At 33.7% G+C, this 20,491-nt stretch overlaps 1 protein-coding gene across 2 annotated transcripts in view; it reads left to right on the top strand.

The window, feature by feature from the left end:
- Positions 1-20,491, top strand: part of LRP1B (LDL receptor related protein 1B) — a 1,880,289-nt gene that overhangs the window by 1,714,364 nt on the left and 145,434 nt on the right. For both annotated transcript variants that reach the window (XM_088022156.1, XM_088022157.1), the window contains 3 exons: positions 6,732-6,848; positions 14,096-14,202; positions 19,795-19,924. In XM_088022156.1, the coding sequence (XP_087878282.1) occupies positions 6,732-6,848; positions 14,096-14,202; positions 19,795-19,924 (354 nt within the window). The remainder of the gene's footprint in view (positions 1-6,731; positions 6,849-14,095; positions 14,203-19,794; positions 19,925-20,491) is intronic.

Here is a 20,491-nt window from a genome sequence, read left to right on the forward strand (position 1 = left end):
TATGCTTTGATAGCTAACAGATGGTTATCCTGCCCCCAGTGGAAGACAGTATTTTCTGCAAGAGTAGGTACTCTGTTCTAACCCCAAACTTCTGAGACTCTATGATGTTATAATCTGGAATATATAAACAAGCAGCTACCATGATAGAGGCTCAAGTTTATTGTTCTCATAGTTCTTTTTGCCTCAGTGTTTCTATGACATTTACTTTTTTTTGTAACAACAGTTGTTGCATGGTACTTAACTGTTTGTAATCATAATGTTTCCTGAAATGGAAGATGGAAAGTGTGATTACAAAAAAACATTAGCAAGAACAACAAAACCCCCACATTCCCTTTTTTTGTTTTTTGTAGGGGGAGGGAATGCCAACATTTCTTAAATCACAAGCTAACGTCTTCCTACCAGCTTTACTCTAAAATTATTTTATACATTATATTTTCACAAATTGATGGCCAACTGAGTCCTATACCTCAAAATGTAAATTTTTCCAAGCTATTTTATTCTGGTCAGCTGTTGAATAAAACACATGGCAAATTTACAAGTGACATTTTGTTTTCTAAAGCAATAGTAAAATATTATTAGTGAAACAGTGTATAATTTCAATTTGGTTAGATATCTATTGAGTCATTAAATATTATTTTTTAGAATATTTAATATAAAGGGGCACCTGCGTGGCCGAATCAATTAAGTGTCCAACTCTTGATTTCAGCTCAGGTCCTAATCTCAGGGTTGTGAGATCAAGCCCTACATTGGGCTCCGCACTGGGTGTGGAGCCTGCTTAAGATTCTCTCTCTCCCTCTCCCTCTGCCCCTTCCCCACCACTCGTGCACATGCAGTCACTGTCTCTAAAATAAAAATTAAAAATGAATAATATACAAAAATGCATGTGTATATAATATATAATATACATTACATATACTATATATACTACATATAATATGCATGTATAATAATACATATATAATATATATCATAATATGCACATGCAATAGGCATCATTTCACATATTCATTGAGGGATGGAACATTTCCCCTAATAATATAATGTGTTATTTTGTCCTATGCTGCAGAGCGAACCAGAAAAAAAGACGTGTTATATATGAAAGGCCTACATATAATCCCTACACGTAAGACCTATACATATTTTCACTACTGAACATCACTGGAAACATTTTAGTAACATACATTTTTTTAGAATGTCCTCAAGAGGAAAAAAAAAACTGATATAGACAGCCTGAAGCATCATTATTTCACAGATTAAAATAAAACCTTAGGCACCTCCAAAAAGGATGCAATTTTTGACAACAGTATTGTTTATATTCTATATTCTAAATGACATATGTTGTAGTTGAGGTCTATAAGAAAATACTGGTTTATTTGTATTTTTTGAATGCCATCTAAAATTTTCAAAAGGTATGCTTTTTAGAGAAGGCAAAGCTAACTGTACTTTTGGGTCAGAGTGATATCAGATGATAACAAACTGCATTTTATGTCTTAGGAAATCCAGTGCTCTTATTACTACTGAAATCCTCATCCCAAAAATGAAGACAGATAATTACAAACTGATACTACAAATGTCTGGGGCAGAATGAATACATGGTAGCTGCAAATGCCAAATAAAAGAAATCTCTAGAGATATATATATGTGAGATATACATGCTATTGCTTATACTTAGGTGGAACATTTACATTTTGAGATCTTAAATAAGTTTTTTTTTTTTTTTTATACAAAATTCTCTTTCAGACAACCATTCTGTTTTGAATATACCTGAGCATTCAGGGACTGAATGAATAATTATTTACCACAGTATAATTGTTTGGATTTTCCAAATTCCTTGCAATTCTAATAATGGAGTCATTTTTAATTAAAATATAATTAAAATAAAATTATATGCTCAGATCTGAAATGTTCAGGTCAGTTTGGTGAGTTTTGGCAATTTTATACAGCATGCAACAAACACCAAAACATTGATGATCCAGAACATTTCCATCCCCCTAGAAAGTTCCCTCATGCACCTTTTATTCCCCTAACATTTCCCTCTACAACCGCCAACTCCTATCACCATAGATTACGTTTGCTTGTATTTGGATGTCATATACATAGATGCATACAGTATTTAGACTTTTGCCTGTGAATCTTTCATTTGCATGAGGTTTTAAAAATATTTCTAAGTTATGTCTTAAGAATTCATAATTTTTTTTATACCTGAGTAGTTTTCAGTTGAATGGATATATTCTCACTGGGTATATCTTAGAAGCTGATTACTATAAATAAGGCTGCTGTAACAATTCTTATGCAAATTGATTTTGTGAACATTTTTCATTTTTCATGAACACTTAGATGTAAAATTGCTGGGTTATAGGGTAATTACATGTTTACCTTTTTAAGAATCAGAAGAGGGAGTTTCAGGTCCTATGTATTCTCATGAAAATTTAGTGTGGCCTTTTTGATTTGAGCAATTTCACGAAGTATGTAGTGGAATCTCATGGTTTTAATTTGCAGTACATTTATGATTGTTGATTTTGAGAATCTTTGTCATTCAAATATCTTTTTTTTTGGTAAAGTATCTTCTCAAGTCTTTTGTCTCTTAATGTATAAGATATATAGGAATTTCTATATATTCTGGATCTAAGTAATTTCCCACCATATATATGGTGCAAATATTTTTTTAAATATGTTGCTTGCCTATTCATTTTCTTAATGATATTTTTAAAGAATAAAACATTTTAATTTTCTGAAGTCCAGTTTACCAATTTCTTGTGTACTATTAATGCTTTTAGTGTTCTGCCGAAGAAATATTTGCCTCCTCCAAGATTATGAAAATTATTTTTCCATGTCCATTATGTTTATGATCATATCAGATTAATTTTTGGTATGGAGTATGATGGGTTAAGATGTATGTTTTCCTTATGGATAGCCACTTGTTTCAGCAATATTTGCTAAAAAGGACTTTCTTTTGCCCATTAAATTGACTTGAGGCCTTTGTTGAAAATGAGCTGACCACATATGTATGTTTATATTTTTGTATCATTTTTGTTTAGTACTATATTTTCTCAATTACTATAGCTTTATAGTAACTCTTGAAATCAGATACTGTAGATTCTCCAACTTTTTCTTCTTTTTCAGTTTTGGTTTATTATTCTAAATCCTTTACATTTCAGTATAATTTTAGGATAATCTATTTCTTTAACAATAATGAGCTAGAATTTTGATAGGAGTTGCATTAATTCTTTATATTAATTTGTAGAAAATTTTAACAATTTTGATTTTTCTAATCCATGAGCATGATACACTGTTGCATTTTCCTAAGCATTATTCAATTTTTCTCAGCAGTGTTTTACGGCTTTTAGTGTGAAGATATTACACAAATTTCACTAGTTTTATTCCTAGGTATTTGTTATTTTATTGATACCATTGTAAAAGTTTTCTTTTTCTTCAAATTTCATTTCTGGTTATTGCTAATATAGAGAAATATAATAAAATATATGTATATTTTCCTTGTATCCTATAGCCTTACTAAATTCATTAATTGCTTCCAGTCGTTTGTACATTCTTTTGGATTTCTTTTGGCATAATGAGAAACTTAAATTTCTCTTCCACTCCTGTATCCCAGTCCACTTTCCCAGTTCTTGCTCAAAAAACATCATAGATACCAGATTTTTTTTTTTCAGAAGTAGCTCATGTAATTACAAGTGTCAATAGTTATTGCAGTATACACCCTATACAGTTTTACATTTTGGTAGTCCCTCCGGGAGGATCAAATTTGTAATAGTATCTGTAATTCATGTGAAAACATATTAAATTTAAAAAAAAACAAGTTTTCAGATACTCCATTTGTTTTCTCCATATTTATAATACCCCCCAAAATACTGCATTGTTCTAAAGCTATTTACAACTCAAATTAATAGAAAACTGTACATATTGTGAGCATTTTATGTTAATTTCTCTGGAGTATTATAATGTAGAATTATATATGTTCTGTTCTACAATAGTTTTTTGGGCCAGTGATTTTCAATCTTGGCTGCTCATTGGAATCAGTCACCTAGCTTTAATAAAAATACTGATCTCTGGGTTCTACCCCAGAGTCTGATTTTATTGATGTGGGATATTGACTGGGCAAAAGGATTTTTAAATTTCCCAGGTGATTTTCATGTGTAGCCAATCTGAGAACTGCTGCTTTACCTTCCTCATACAGTTTCCTATTAAAAATATATTTATATTTATATTTATATTTATATTTATATTTATATTTACATTAATCTCCTCAAGGGAGACTTTAAATACAGAACAAAGTCTATACAGGTTGTATAGTTTATATTTGTAATTTTTATAAGCAATGTCATGGTTCAAAAAGTTAAATAATTTGGAAACATAAAATTTGAATAACCTTGCATAAGGCAATTAACCTTTCAATGTTACTGTTTCTGCATGCCCCAAATGGAAATCTTTGCAATGAACTGTAACTTGTTTTTGTTAAGAAATAAGTGTGGATCTCTTTCAAACATAAAATATGATATGAATATTTAAACATAGAAAAAAAGTACAAATAGGATTTAGGAGGAAAAAAACCCTCAAAAACACGTATTGTATCGATCCTCAAGTACTTATTGTGAAACTTTTGTAGCCATGGGAAATTGCTTGGGGCTAATGTTCTAATACTAGGTGCTATAGTCTATTTGTCTGATCCAGTATGATCTTTCTTACTTTTTTATATTCTAAAATTTTAAAATAATATTTAAAAATAATGCAAGAAACATGTAGAGAGGAATAAATAAAGCTAATGTTAAACAAAAATAGAGTAGTGGTTTCAGAAAAGTTTGTTTTAATTGCCAGAATGAAACAACCATCTACATAGTTCTGTACCAAATCCCATATTTTCAATGGTCATTATTTAAGTTCCAATCATCCTAACACAATTCTTGATTGAGTCAAATGTACAAAATGCTATGTTAGAACTTCTACAGATTTTAAGCCAATTTTAAAATCTAAATTTAGGTGTAACATAGGGAAAAAGGATATATCACAAAACACAGCACTCAATGCAATGACACAAATTGGGGTCTGAGTAATCATTGGCAAGCTGGTAGGCTGCAAGGAAGAAAGGGAGGAAGGAGGAAGGGAAATACAGGCTCTTTATATATAGACATATGTAAAGGTATCTATCTATAGACAAATTTGACAACTTTGAAAAATTTGAAGTTTGTCATGAGAATTTCTACAGAAATGTTAAATTTTTCTGGAGCAACATCTGGACATAAATTTCTCCATTGCCATTTACTCCCTTTTGTAAGATTGAAAAAATTAAACTCTTTGAGACTTATTTTTTCTCATTCATTTAAATTCATATAATAATACTTCTGAGGGATGTTATGAGGATTGATTATGATCATGTTTATGAAAATGCTTAGCCAAGAGGTGGGTTGGATCCTCAATAAATGTTCATTATTTAATTTTCTAATTATACCTAAATCACTTTTGCTTTCATAATCTTATTTGAGTTTGAATTTTATAAGACACATTTTAAAGGAACGAGTAGCAACCAGCAACAAATAGCTTATCCTCTCCTTTAGTTAATTTTTTTTTACTAGTCTGAGTAAACTGTAAACTTTTACTAGTCTGTTAAACTCACTGTGCATGTCTAAAAGAGCTGAGAATAAGGAGTTGATCTAAGTATATGAAAGGAGAATGTGTCCTAAATTGTACATTGACATTTATAATTTTATTATCATTATATTATTGAATTTATCCCATCTTTATGTTTCAGATCCTTGCTACTCAGTATGTTTCATAGACCTAAGAACAATGTCATCACTAGAGAGCTTCTTAGAAATCTAGAGCAACTCAATCACAATCTCCATTGTAGCAAAATTCTCAAGTAATTTACATATATGTACATTGAAATTTAAGATGCACTGTTTTAAACTATATACAGTTAGCTATTACTGTTATAGAAACTTAAGAATATGTAACCCAAACTTTAAATAAATTCTTATTGCATGCATACTGCATCTGGCTCAGTTTTGAACACAGATTTGTTGTAAAGAGCAGTAAAGCAAGAGTAAAAACACACAAATATATATATTGACTGTGCTATTTAATGGTAGTAAAAATTCATCAAGCTTCTAAACTCTGTCTGCCTTTTGTCATTTGTAAAATGAAAGGCTAGTTAATACCTGTCCTTGCACTCAGTGGGGGATTGTTTAGAAGTTCAAGTGAGATTGCACTTTATTAATTTTCAAGGTCCGTACGGGTGTTTTATTATAATCTATAATTTTTATTATAATCTATAAGTTTAGATCAGTTGATAAGTAGATTATGAGTAAGAAATTCTTAGGGAGAAAGACAAGATGACAGTCTCAGAGTCTGACTAATACCATTTCTTTTTCTGCCTTAAAGAAGATAGAGAAGGTGGCTTAGGGAGGCAGTGTCCTCAAGAATGGTAGTTATTAATATTTTTTTGATTGATTTGTGTTGACTTTATGTGGGTGGGCCAATCAATTGCTTTGTAATTAGCTGGTGATGAAAGCATGACTGATAACAACATAAAACAAGACAGTAGGGTGAATTTTATTTAGCACTTGCCTTCAGCTTTTCCTAGAGACGCTTCTCAGTTGGTAACTGATTTAAGGTCTGAGGAAATGTCATATGCCCTGGATTGGGCATGGCAGTAAGGGTATCATGAGGGATGTCTTCATGGAAGTCAACGTCACAAACTCTGGCTCTTTTTATTACAGATAAAAAGACTTGCGGACCTCACGAGTTCCAGTGCAGAAACAACAACTGTATTCCAGATCACTGGCGGTGTGATAGCCAAAATGACTGCAGTGATAATTCAGATGAAGAAAACTGTAGTAAGTACTCTCGCTTGAGAACATTGTGAGCTTGACAGCATATTCAATAAGCAGGATAGCAATTTTTAGCTCAGTTAAGGTATGAATTTGAACCTATCTGTCCTGCAGCTCACAATTTTATACATATATTCACATTGGACAAGAATATTCAGACTAAATTGACCTGAATCTTAAATGGTAGAATTATTGAAATGCTCATACTGGGAATTTTCTTATAGTTTTCAGAAATGGTATGAAAGTATCATGAGGTTTAATGCAACCCATTAGTATGCAATGAAGTGAGCCCTTGATGCAAGTTCATACAAAGAGCTGAATGATGTGGAGACAGTAAAAAAACACATCATTCTTTAGGGGATGGTATTCATTTCATTTCAGTCTCAAATCCTTTTACACTACAAATTTACCCATGAGCATCTTTCAGCAAAATATCATTTATTCTCTCTGGAGTGGTGAACACCATATGTATTCAGGATGCTTTTCTCTGAAAATAGAATAACACTGTCATCATCATCTGCCTCCTGCATTTTTATGTAATAAATTTAAAAGACAATAATTGTCCAACAATTTTATTTTCTAAAAAGTATGGCAGTATGTAAAGTTGTGACAGCATCTTTATAATTCTAGCATTAATTTCTGAATATATTTCTTACCAACACTTTCTCACAGTGCTGTTTAGACAAAGAAAGCAATATAGTCATGTTTTAAAATAAGATACTAATCCAATTCCATTTATTAAATATTTATATTCTGCTACTTCCAGAAAGGATTTGATGATAACAATGGTGTCTACTCTTATACATTGGACCAAGAGCATTTATTTCCCAAGATACAGGAGATGAGATAGAAAGTATTACATTAAAGCATTGGAATATGGTATATGAAGGTACATAATTAGAGTCACAGCCTTACTAAACCACTTGGATATTCAGTTTGCAAAATATCAACTTTTTAAAAAAATAACTTTTGAAACTTAATCTGACGGTGTTAAGCATCAGGTACATTAAGTATGAAATCTCTGGATCATTAGGATTATGGATTACTCTGATTTGGAGACCTTTTGTTACTCCTTTTTCACATATAGATCTCTCAATTGATCTTACCCTTTAGAAAGGTAAAAAAATCCTGCAAAGAGTTGTTAGAGTGTTCCAGATTCTTTTGTATAGCAGGTTTTCAGATTCTACCCAGTGATTAAAAGAAAAACCTAATGAAGTAAGAGTGGCAGGAATAGAAGAGCAACTACAAAAAAGAAGCAATTGCATATATACTTTCTATTTAATTCACTTCTGTTTCAGAGTTTAAACATGCAGAAAACGACTTAGCTTAATTTTGGATACCTTGAGTGTTCATTATCAATAAGCTACCTGAGAAGAAGTGCCCTATGACTGAAGGATGTTGAGAACAGGAGAGGGGAAGTGAGAAGGCCACGTTGGAAACTTGCATCTTTGAAAACCCTTTATTCAAGGGGTGGTTGAAATTGTGTGAGAAGTTAGGTTACTGCTATAACTGGAGGAGAAGGGGAAGAAGAATGAAAGGTGGAGATAACCTGTTTTTGGTCTGCTGGAGTTTCCGAAGTGGTTGACTATGGTTTTGCTGGCATCTCCTAAAAGTCATTTTTTCATACGAGAATACAAGGAGAAGGAACACGCCTCTCACTTGTCACTGGGAAAACTTAGTGATAAATCACTATAGCCACAGAACCCTTAAGAAAAAGCAAGAGAGTGTCTGCAATGCCAAGCATTGCAGTATAAAATACCCAATTATGTGTGATCTTCTTTTAGTGCCCATTCATCCTGAGCATGTGGCCTAAGATAGCAACATTGATGAATTTGCAGGGAACAGATGACAGTGAGCAGGAAGGAAGCATATTACAGTTGTGACATGGTAGGAGAGAGGGCATACACAGGACCAGTATCAGAGAATTGGTAACATGGTAAACATGTAAGAATGTGTAAGAGGAAGGATTGAGGGATCTCGATAATTGGGTGGTGTTTAAAGATACCATCTGGGAGCGACTGGGTGGCTCAGACGGTTAAGCATCTGCCTTCGGCTCAGGTGATGATCTCGGGGTCCTGAGATCAAGTCCCACATCGGGCTCCCTGTTCAGCAGGGAGCCTGCTTCTACCTCTGCCTCTACCTGCTGCTTCTTCTGCTTGTGCTCGCTCTCTTTCTCTCTCTCTGTTAAAAATAAATAAAATAAAAAAATGAAGATACCATCTGAATAGAAATGAGAAAGTTCAAACATTGAAAATTCCAGAAGTTCTACATAGACAGAAGCTAAGTCTATGAAGAGAGAGAAAAGAATACATTATAGCTAAAGCACCTGGAGATTGGTCATATAGAAGTCAGCTTTAGAAAAAATACTGTTCCCATATAAAATGCTATTAAGATATTTGCAATTTCTCATTATTTTTGAAACTATTATAATTTCATGTGTATGATTATAATAAAAGTATTATATATACATATAAATTACTATTTATATATTGTAATCATGACTCTATGTATATCACATCACATATATAAATTTAATTTTAATATGTATAGATGGTAACAATATACCCCAAAATACAGCAGTATACTGTTCCCACTTTTTCTAAATATCATTAGTCAATGGTATGCATTTTGTTTCACAATTGGCAATTATTGCCAGCAAGTATTAAGTACAGAAGTATAGCAGGGATAATAAATTAGCCTTAGAGTTAAAAAACAACAGTGGCATTTTTTTTTTTATTTGACCACATTCCATCAACCAACACTCCCCTGCATTCCATTACACCGCTCATTTCTTTATCACATGTATCTGAGTTCCTACTTAAATATCTGGAAATAGTGTAGGGAGCAGGGCTATTTTTCAGGGTCCAGCACAGGACCTGACACATTTATAATATTAGCAATGTATTGTTAAAATCACTTTTGGACTTACTTGTTTATGAATCCGATATAGAGTTTACTCTTTAAATTGTGTTGGAAATACTCCAGGCATAAATCTGGGAAGAGTCTGAATCACAGTGGAGCAATTAACTGTGACAATGTTTTAAATCTATTATGCTTTCTACATTTTTATATTTATATGGGATAATTAGTCCATTGTCATTTCTTTATCATCTGCTGATGATTTCCCTTGTTAAGTCTTCAGCAGGGACACTGTGCTCCAACAATGATTTAGGCTTTTAAAAACAAGAAAATTTTATTGTTATTGGAGTTATTTTGTCATCTGTATCAAAGGTTTGGAAATATCTGACAAATCTCAGCATCTATACTATCTTTATCAGCAACAAATGTAATGTATATGGCATGTCTGCCTTCTAAGTAAATGATGTGCAAAATAAATTATTTCCCATCTTTGCATTATTAAGAAGTAACTAACAATCCAATAGACTCAAAAGCACCAAATAACTTGATCAACCAGATGAAGGTTTTTGTAGAGAGAAAGGCTGTGTCTGCCTTATTTGAATTTCTAGTTCTTTCACACTGAATTTATAGCAGCAGAAGATTATTTGTATAGCATGTCAGTTATACTGATTGTATTCTAAAAATTCTCCTCAGATGCTTACACCCACATTCATATAACTTTTGAACTTAGCACCAAGGGTTTATGATAATATACTCAGCAGAGAAATTGAAGGCTGGAAGCCTTTCTGCTCTGCCACTAACTCTGTGGCTTTGAAAGTCACTTTTATTTTCTAAACTTAGTTTCTTCCTCAATTTTGTGCAAGATGGCTTCCAAAGCTCTTTTCAGTTCTGAGCCTGTATGTTTTTGCCTTCTTCAGTATTGAGGGAAGTGACTTTTCCACACAATGCCCCTATTTTTTATTCTTACTATAGAATCCAGATCAGCCTTCCAAAACATGCCCTGCCAAGTCTTCTTTTTGTTGATTTGGCATTTTAGATGAGATTTATGGAAAACCTGGTTAATTATTCATGTGTGGGGTTTCCTATCTACTTTAGATCTGGGGACATAGGTAGTATCAGAGAAAGTTAAGGTGATAAAAACATTTTGGAAATACTGGGGAAAATTTCACACTCAAATTTTCTTTCCAAATGGGTTATCTTCCAGGTATGATCATTTTTTTTTTGTTCTTTTTAACAAGAAAAATGCTAACTATCATGCCAAGGTCTAAAAATTGGTCTTTTACTTTATCCAGAAAAGATCAAAGGTAAGAAACAATAAGAGAATATAATCCCTCAGGACCTTCTTTCATAATTAAATTACATTTTCCTCAAAAGAGAGTTTCCTTTTGAGATACCCAGCGGCAAAAGATTCTGAAGCATATAGATGAGAGTTAAAAACAGGCTAGCTATCCCATTCCTTGATGACCGTTGTTTATGTATAAATAATTCATGATTATTATCCAGAAGTGGTTTTGCTGGCATCCCTAAAAGCATGCTAGAACCATACAGAATTTCATATGCACTGAAAAAAAAACTTTTTCCAACAAATCACTCAGTTCTTCTGCACCCATATTAGAACAGAGCAATTAATAATGTTAGCAAAGTCTCTATAGAACAACCATTCCGTAGAATTATTGGGCAAATGCTTTGAAATACTTTATAACCTTGTAACTTGTTATCATCTTAGATCAACAACATCCAACCCTATAGCAAAGTGTGTCAAAGTTTGTGAAGTCGTTGTTTTGGCATATGATGAACAAACTTGTGTTTAATTAGGATAAAGGCAAGTTAAAATATTAAAGGGAAAAAAAAATCTCATTCAGATACCTCCAAGTCCATGAAATTCAATATTTCTACTGCTGTTACTTTAAACACCTAAATACAATGTGTTTAAAAAATACTCTCTAGGGCGCCTGGGTGGCTCAGTTGGTTAGGCGACTGCCTTCGGCTCAGGTCATGATCCTGGAGTCCCGGGATTGAGTCCCAGGTCGGGCTCCCCGCTCAGCGGGGAGTCTGCTTCTCCCTCTGACCCTCTTCCCTCTCGTGCTCTCTATCTCTCATTCTCTCTCTCAAATAAATAAATAAAATCTTAAAAAAATAAAAAAATAAAAAATACTCTCTAATTCTTTAATGAAAATCATTTTGATTGTTATTTTCCATTATCCAATAAATTAAGCACTTCTTTATTAATTAATTTATTAACTTCACTATAATTTCTTTTCCCTAAGAAGAAAACTGCATGTTTGCAAACAGGAGGGTGGAATGGCTTCAGTATGGCAGAATGGGAAGAGGAAAAGTGTTCTCTTTTATTTTTAAGTGAAGTAGACATTGCTAGCCATATGCCTTCAATAAGTAACTTGACTTCTCAGGACTTTATCGTTAATCTCTGTAGTATGTGAACACTTATTATTTCCTCAGTAGTATGGGGGACCATGATATGGCCCTAGTAGTAAATAGTACAGGCCCTAGTATCAGACTGTAGGTTCAAGTTCAATACTAGCTCTTCTGCTTGCAGGGTGATTGGGAGAAAGTTCTTTATCCTCTCTGTGCCTCAATTTACTCATTGACAAAAGGGTCCTATAATAGCGCCTACCTTATATAGTTGTTAGGATTAATTGTTGAGTTAATTCATGTACTTAGCATTAACTTCACCTAGTGTTTAACAACAAATAAGAAATCACTAGCTGGTCATAACTACTATTGTTATAAATAGTGATACTAGTATTAATACTGTTGTTTTTAAGATTAAAACATGGCATATGTAAATATAATGCAAAGACAAAAAGAGAAACTGCTATTGTCATGCTCACTGAACAAAGGAGTGTTGAGAAATGAGGGGGAATCCTCCTGTTAAGTGGCTTTTTCTCATCCCACTGAATAGCATTTTGTCTTATTCATAGCCTGAAGTTCACACTGTAGAAGAAAGTAAGTCCCAAAGCAGAACAAAATGCTGATACATATTACACTTTCCATAGTTCTTCCAGGGGTCTCAGGAGGGATCTTTATGTAGAAATGTAAGAGCCTTTACAATACCAAACATTCATGATGTTACCCTATAGCTAGAAACTGAGTGATTGTGTAGAGCAATATTGAAATGCAGGCTGAAATAGCCACAATCTTTTTGCAGAAAATTAGGCTTCATATGGATACTCCTTAAATTAAAATTCTGTTATTCCTCCTTCACTTGAGTAAGAGTATTGTGTGTGAGGCAGCTGTAAATACAGTTAATGAGTAGAGAAAACAAAAAGGGGTCTTTCATCATGCCAGATATCAGTTCTATTTAGAGAACAAAAACTAAACAAGAGATGATCTCTAGCAGTCATATCAATTACCTGCAGGCAAAAATTCCTAAAACCCTACTTCATTGTTCAGGTGAAACATACTCCATATCAGAGTTAAGCCAAGTAGCAAGTCATACTTTTTGGCTTATATCCTATGTGGAAGATGGTGAAGCATAATTAAATCAATAACTGGCAAATTATCTAAAATGGCAAGTAAATGATACAGGGCATAAGCAAACAATTGCATAAACAAAGAGGCAGTTTTTAAAAAGAGATCCTCCTTGGGTGCCTGGGTGGCTCAGTTGGTTAAGCAACTGCCTTTGGCTCAGGTCATGATCCTGGAGTCCCCGGATTGAGTCCCACATCGGGCTTCCTGCTCAGCGGAGAGTCTGCTTCTCCCTCTGACCCTCTTCCCTCTCGTGCTTTCTATCTGTCATTCTCTCTCTCTCAAATAAATAAATAAAACCTTTAAAAAAATTAAAAAATAAAAAGAGATCCTCCTTCTGTCCCTTCCACTCTTACCTACCCAGTCATGTCCAATAATATCCCCATGTGCCCTTCTTTTTTAATGAACTCTCGATTTTTCTGGAGGCAAAACTGAAGAATTAGAAAGTCATTAGAATGCAAAGTAGAAGTCAAGAGGCACAGACTAGACTTACTACTCAATAAATAGCCCCATAGGTACAGAGTCACAAAATGTCTTACTTACTTTAACTAAATGCATAAAATGACAGAATTCCAACAACTGGAAAAGATTTGTTATTATGCAATATGTAGATTTTTATGTCTTTTATTTTACTTTGATGTTGTCTTTTTACTAAATGGTAGGCTATCTTTTGTCTTTTCTTCAATTTGTTTCCGTAATACCGCTTTCTATTCAGGACTTTAGAATAAATTTGAAAAATCATTATATTATGTCCCAAAGATGCTCCATGAAACACTTTTTCTAAGCAATTTATTGGTTCTGCTTGGCTAACCTCTTTTTTCTTAATGCTACTTCATACTATATGTCGTATAAATTTAGAACGCAGTTGCATATAATAGAATAAACCTGTGCTGTTTTTCTGTCCCCAGAGCCACAGACCTGCACACTAAAAGATTTTCTCTGTGCCAATGGGGACTGCGTTTCTTCAAGGTTCTGGTGTGATGGAGATTTTGACTGTGCAGATGGCTCTGACGAGGTAGGCAACTTTGCAAAACCAAACAAAAAAGAAAGTTCTTTAAAGTCACATTTATAATTATTATTATTCAATCCAGTGAGTGTGACATGGACAGTTCTGAAATGCACTTTACTCCTGACACAGTGAGATAAGTAGCATTATGTCTAAGTGCTGTGCCGCACACACCCAGCACAGGGAATGGCTCTTGTACTACTATTGACAGTTAATTTTATAATCTGTTTTACCTCAAGTGGTGAATGGCTGGGTTGGGAATAGGCTGTTTGGAAACCTTATTCCCTATAGCTGATGCCTTTGCCATCTGTGAATTTGTTCATACATTTGCTACAGTATTTATAGTCAGGACTAATATTTTTATGCATTTTAAACAGTTTCTTCTCCCCCGTCTCTTTCTTCAGTAGATACAGTCTTGTAGACTTCGATGTGGGTCATCAATTTTCATGAAACCACAGGTTCAGCTTTGCTTAGATGATGAATCACAATCCATTTATAATACGGTCTATGTACACACAGCTTAAGTGAAAAAGTTTAGAATATCTCTGGATAATTCTGTAAACTTAGATTGTGTTAATGCTTATAATACTTCACACAATTTATTATTTATGCACCTATGTGTTTGTGTCTCAGCTGTTAATTACTCCATAAAGCTTTAAAAAAAAAAGCATATGACACAGAGTTAATATTTTTTTCTCAATCAAATCTAAAGTGAACTGTAATCCTTTCCAATATCATAGAAAAGTCCAGTAATAGTCACTTTTCATGATTTTCTCTGTTAATGATTTTCCATATTAATATCAGGACCACAGCACTGGTGAAATCAAGCCTAGTCAGAGATAAAGGAAAAATGAGTCTGGTCTCAGTGGCCACCATGGTTCCTTCTAGGGTACAAAGACTTCTGAGAGCTCTGCTGCCCTGGAAGTTCTCACATACAGACCTTCCCCTCAGGAAGGTCCTCCCATTGACTATAGGTTTGCCTAGAGAGAATCTTCTTGGCTGCTCTAGATTTTCTGTGTTTCAGGTCAAACTTCCTTAGTCATCCACTGATATTCTGCATCTTTGGGAGATACTGTAAGTCTCTACTATTTATAGAACCCACACAGACTTGTTCTTTCCCAGTCTTGAGGTATTCCTCTTAAGATTGGACAATTCTCCATTCTCACACTGTGTTGGAAAAGTCCCCAGTCACATTCAGGAGCCTAGATTTTGAAAACAATTGTATTTAACTTCTCACTTAAAGGCCAGAAAACCTAAACCTTGAGGTTGCAAGGGTTTCTTAGGAGACGTTGAAAAATACCACTTATATTCATGGGGCTATTCACAAACAAGTCAAAATAAAATTTAAAAAAATTCATAGGGGAGCTAAATTCTTACATTGCCCAGCTACATATTTACTTAGTATCCATTTATTTAAAAACTACCTTAAAAGGGGACACCTGGGTGGCTCAGTCGGTTAAGCATCTGCCTTTGGCTCAGATCATGATCCCAGGGTCCTGGGATCAAGTCCTGCATCAGGCTCCTTACTTAGCAGGGAGTCTGCTTCTCCCTCTCCCTCTGCTGCTCCCCCGGCTTGTTCTCTCTCTCTCTCTGTCAAATAAATAAATAAAATCTTTAAAATAATTATCTTAAATGTTTCACTTTTTCATATAAACTCATCCATACCATGGAAGTTTTTTTTTTTTTCTTTAAAAAATATGTTTCACCAGCCCTGTGTAATCTGAAACATCAAGAGGTGGGGATATACTGCTTAAAGCTTATGATTTCATCTTCTATGTTATTCACTAGCTATCCAAGGCACATAAACAAACTCAAATACTTCTTTTTCAAAATCTTATTCAAGTGAAAGTAGATATTCTTATTAACACCATTTATCTCGTGCCCTAAGTTCATGGACTTAGTAGTTCTTTGATGGCTGAATGGAACTCCATTACCCAGACATTTTCATGATAAAGCCCCTAGGGAATCAAAATAACTTTCTTAAAAGTGGTCTTTCTCTACATTTAACAGCCATTTAGTATAGTCTATAAGTAATGAAGTGTCTAACACTATGGGCAGTTGATTCCTCTTTTCTTTGTAAGGGTTAGAATGACAGGTTGCATTGACAAACAAACAAAGAAGCAAACAAAACGGTGAACTGAACAAAAGGCTAGAAAGCCAAATTACATACAGGATTCTCTCATCTTGGGAACAAAAGATAAAGTTGTGAGTTTTTGTAAGGATGTTAACTGATAATGTAATTAGCTTGTTAATATCCAGCCAAAACAATAATAATAATAATAAAAACTTGGATCAACATCATTGGGTATCACATTAGTGGCAGAAAAGAATTATTTAAAGTGACTTAAAAAAAAGTATTTGGCGGCACCTGGGTGGCTCAGTCGTTAAGCGTCTGCCTTTGGCTCAGGTCATGATCCCAGGGTACTGGGATCGAGCCCCACATCGGGCTCCCTGCTCGGCAAGAAGCCTGCTTCTCCCTCTCCCACTCCCCCTGCTTGTGTTCCTTCTCTCGCTGTGTCTCTCTCTCTGTCAAATAAATAAATAAAATCTTTAAAAAAAGAAAAGTATTTGGCCTCTGCATCAAGTATACTGCATTGTATGGACAAAAAAAAAATGCAAAGGAATCTTAAACTGTGTTCATACACTTGTTAATAACATTGGTTTTGCTAATTTGAAACTTGTATATATTGAGAGCAGGATAGATCAAATGCTTAGTTATTTTCATATTATTCACACTCAGAATTTTTAAGTAAAAGAAAGGAGATACAAATGTAGGAACAAAAAAAGTAAAAATTCTGTAATATCAAATTCATAAGTATCAATAAGAGATTTTGATTAATCTTTCTCTGTCTAAAAATGTATAATTCCCAGCTAAACTGATGACAGTCTAAAACTGATGACATCTCAGCATTATTAACTATCCCTAACATTCACATAATGGCCTCTAAATACCATTTTCCAATTAAAGGAGACAAAACTCCTTTGAGAAATGTCCAGTTCTAGATCTGAGAAAGGAAATTGACTAACATCTTGTTAAGACAGAACAAGACTATTAGCATAGTGTCTAGAATACATAAGAGCTAATTGAAGGGGTTTCTACTAATCAAAGGGACAACTTGGATATCAGAAAAAAGAAAAATGACTATAATGGATTGAAATACAATAAATGTATAAAAATACATGTGTTATAATAATGCTTTAAAAAAAAACAAAAAGCTCATTAGACGTTAGATGTTACAAAGGTATCCTTTTTTAGGATCCAGTCAGCCAAATTCAGAATGTGGGGCATTCAATAGAACAAATGACCTAGTGTCTTCAAGTAGTAAATGACATTAAAACAAACAAAAAAAAACAAATAAGCAAACAAAAAACCTAGGAGAATGGGAAATATTCATTTAAAGAAACTCAAGCCAAATTCAAAGTGTAAACTTCTTTTAGATCTTTATTTTACCGAATAATGTCTTAATCTAGTTTAAAAAATGAGAACATTTTGGATATTGATTGGGAATGACTTTATACTAAGGAATTTTTTGCAAATTTTGTGATATTGTTAATGTTCTCATACTATTGTTGTTATGTTAAATAATCCAGACTATAAATAAGTGTGGTGGAGGAGGATATTTGAAACATGAATAGTAAAGTGCTGATCATTGTTAAACAAGCATGATGGGCCCATGGGGTTCATCATTCTATTCTTTCTTTCTGTATGCTTTTAAGAGTCTAAAATAATAATTGAATAACCTGCAAATGTAGACATACACACTCATCAACAATACTGTGATTTATTTTGGATTAAAATCTGATAGAAAAAGTATCTAGAAGTGCAATCTTCTATATTGCTGACAGTACAGATACACCAGTATGACTCGTTATAGAACTCTTTTACTTAAATTGCTTTATTACTGAGATAATTATTCACTAATTCTACAAATACATACTGAGCGGTTATTTAAATCATGGCACAGTATTAGATATTTGATTCACAAAAACGTATGATCCCCATCCATACAGACATGATCCCTATTCCACTGTAAATGAAATACATGTAATTTTAATTTATATTCCTTGTTTTCTACATTTGCTACCTCATTCATTCTTCCTTCATTCATTCCAGTGGCAGTTTTTATTAAGTGCTTACTATGTCCCAGCTACCATACTGAACACGGCAGATAAAATGGTGAACAAAACATCTGAAATCCCTTTCTCATGACCAGTGCATGGATATTTCTCCAATGTCTTCTACAACAGTTACCATTACATAGTTTACACCTCAGCTATACCAAATTTCTAATTATTCTTACACATGGAAAACCTTTCCTTAAATACTTCCATTTCTGTTTAAACTTCCTCCATGAAGCTTTTCCTAAAAACCTTGAGAATCCATATATTTAAAATTATATTCATTTATTTTGACAGATAACGCATTTTATTACAGTTGTTGGTTTAGGTGCTGGTCTTTCCTGTTAGTCTATGAGTTTAAGAAATACAGGAAATAAGTCTTAGTTTTCTTTGGATTCTTATTTAAGAAACTCTGGTAACTGGCAAACCCTCAATACTCGAGAAAAGAAGGGAAAAAGAAAAGCAGAAAGAAAAAAATCAATTATATAGCAAGCAGTCTAATTAAACTACCACCAGCAAAGAGAAAATTACAGGAATTTAGAAAGTAAACGCCCTTTCTTTACTTGGGGATGACACTGGGAAGAAGCAGAGAGGTATAGTTTAACATGCTTCACTTACTGTGAGTTTCATAAGCTGTGAGTGCTATACCTTTTGTGAAAGGAACAGACAAGTACAGTACATTTTGGCTAGAATAGAAATTACTTAACAACAGGAAAAAGTCATCCCAGCAAGACATTTCACTGGAGCATTCTGTATCAACCAGACCAGTCAGACCCAAAGAAGGTAAAATTCTAGGGGATCCCTTTTTTTGATCTCATAGGAAGAATTGAAAGTCCCCAAAGATGTATCTACCACTGTCTCGTTTGACTTCCACATAAAATCTCTATGCGAGCTAGAAGTGACAACTGTGACAGTTCATTTCACAGTTCATTAGCAACAAATGCTGAAAGTGAGGTGAAGGATTATAAACAGCAACTAATCTGTGAAGGGACAGGCAGTGAGGAAAAGGCATGGGAAGAAGGGAAAAGGAGGGACACGCGGGGAAGTTTTGCCAACACAAAACAGATTTGCCTTTGGGTTCTTTGTGTCACAGTCATGCTGTCACTCCTTTCCCAATGAACTGGATGTACTTGCTTAGAAATAATTCTAAGCATCTTCATTGTCACCTATAATTATTAAATTACCCCATAACTGTCCATTGGAAAATGATCATCTCAGAGCAATTAATATGATGGAACCATGGGATCTATGCTGTTTCCTTATTTTTCTGTTTTATTATGAATCACAGAGACAAATGAAAATATAAAATTGTTACAGTTGTGCTATATAACCATGGATTTAAATGACCATCTGAGCTTCTTGTATGTGGTAATTATGGTTTCTATACTTCTAGGTTTCTATTCATAAGGTTTCTGGCTGTCTTTTGGGCTTGTAGATGTTTGTCTAAAAGCTTTGTTATCTGCATTGTGTGGCTTTTGACAGAGAAATTGTGAAACAAGTTGTTCCAAAGATCAGTTCCAGTGTTCCAACGGTCAGTGTATATCAGCAAAATGGAAATGCGATGGCCACGAGGACTGTAAATATGGAGAAGATGAGAAATACTGTGAACCAGGTAAAATGACTGAGCTGATAGTTAATTTAGCTGATATTTTAACTAGGTGTAATTTCTTTAGGCAATCATGAACCAGAAAACGGTGGCAAATGCACACACACGTTTACTATTTCAGCGACAAAACTCTAGAAATATTTGTAGGTGAATTCATTGATGTGCCCTTGCTATGTTTTGAAAGTGTTTTGGCAGGTAAGATCATTACTATGTTGGGGATCCAAGCATTACTCCTCAAAAATCGATTTTTCGGTTTCTCTATCTTTCCACAACATTTGGAATTGTTTTTTCAAGATGGCAAAATGAAAAATGTTGGAACTGTAAGTGCAATAAAAGTCAGGTTTTCAGTTAGGGAAATGAAGGTTATGAAACAGAATGTAGTAGTTTCAACATGATACCAACTGAGAAATTTCTATTTCCATCTTGGTCCAAAATCAAAATAAAATTAGGAAGCAAGACCAAAGTACAGGAAAAGAACACCTAATTTATGATACATTCTTATCCCTTAAATATGGCTTTGTAAATATGCTCATTAAAACTTAATTTTTTATACTTAGGTATTTTAATAACATT

This window comes from Eumetopias jubatus, unplaced genomic scaffold (assembly GCF_037043125.1).
Source record: "Eumetopias jubatus isolate StellerSeaLion01/CBP00866 unplaced genomic scaffold, mEumJub1_p1.0 scaffold_3, whole genome shotgun sequence".
Classification (NCBI taxonomy): Eukaryota; Metazoa; Chordata; class Mammalia; order Carnivora; family Otariidae; genus Eumetopias; species Eumetopias jubatus.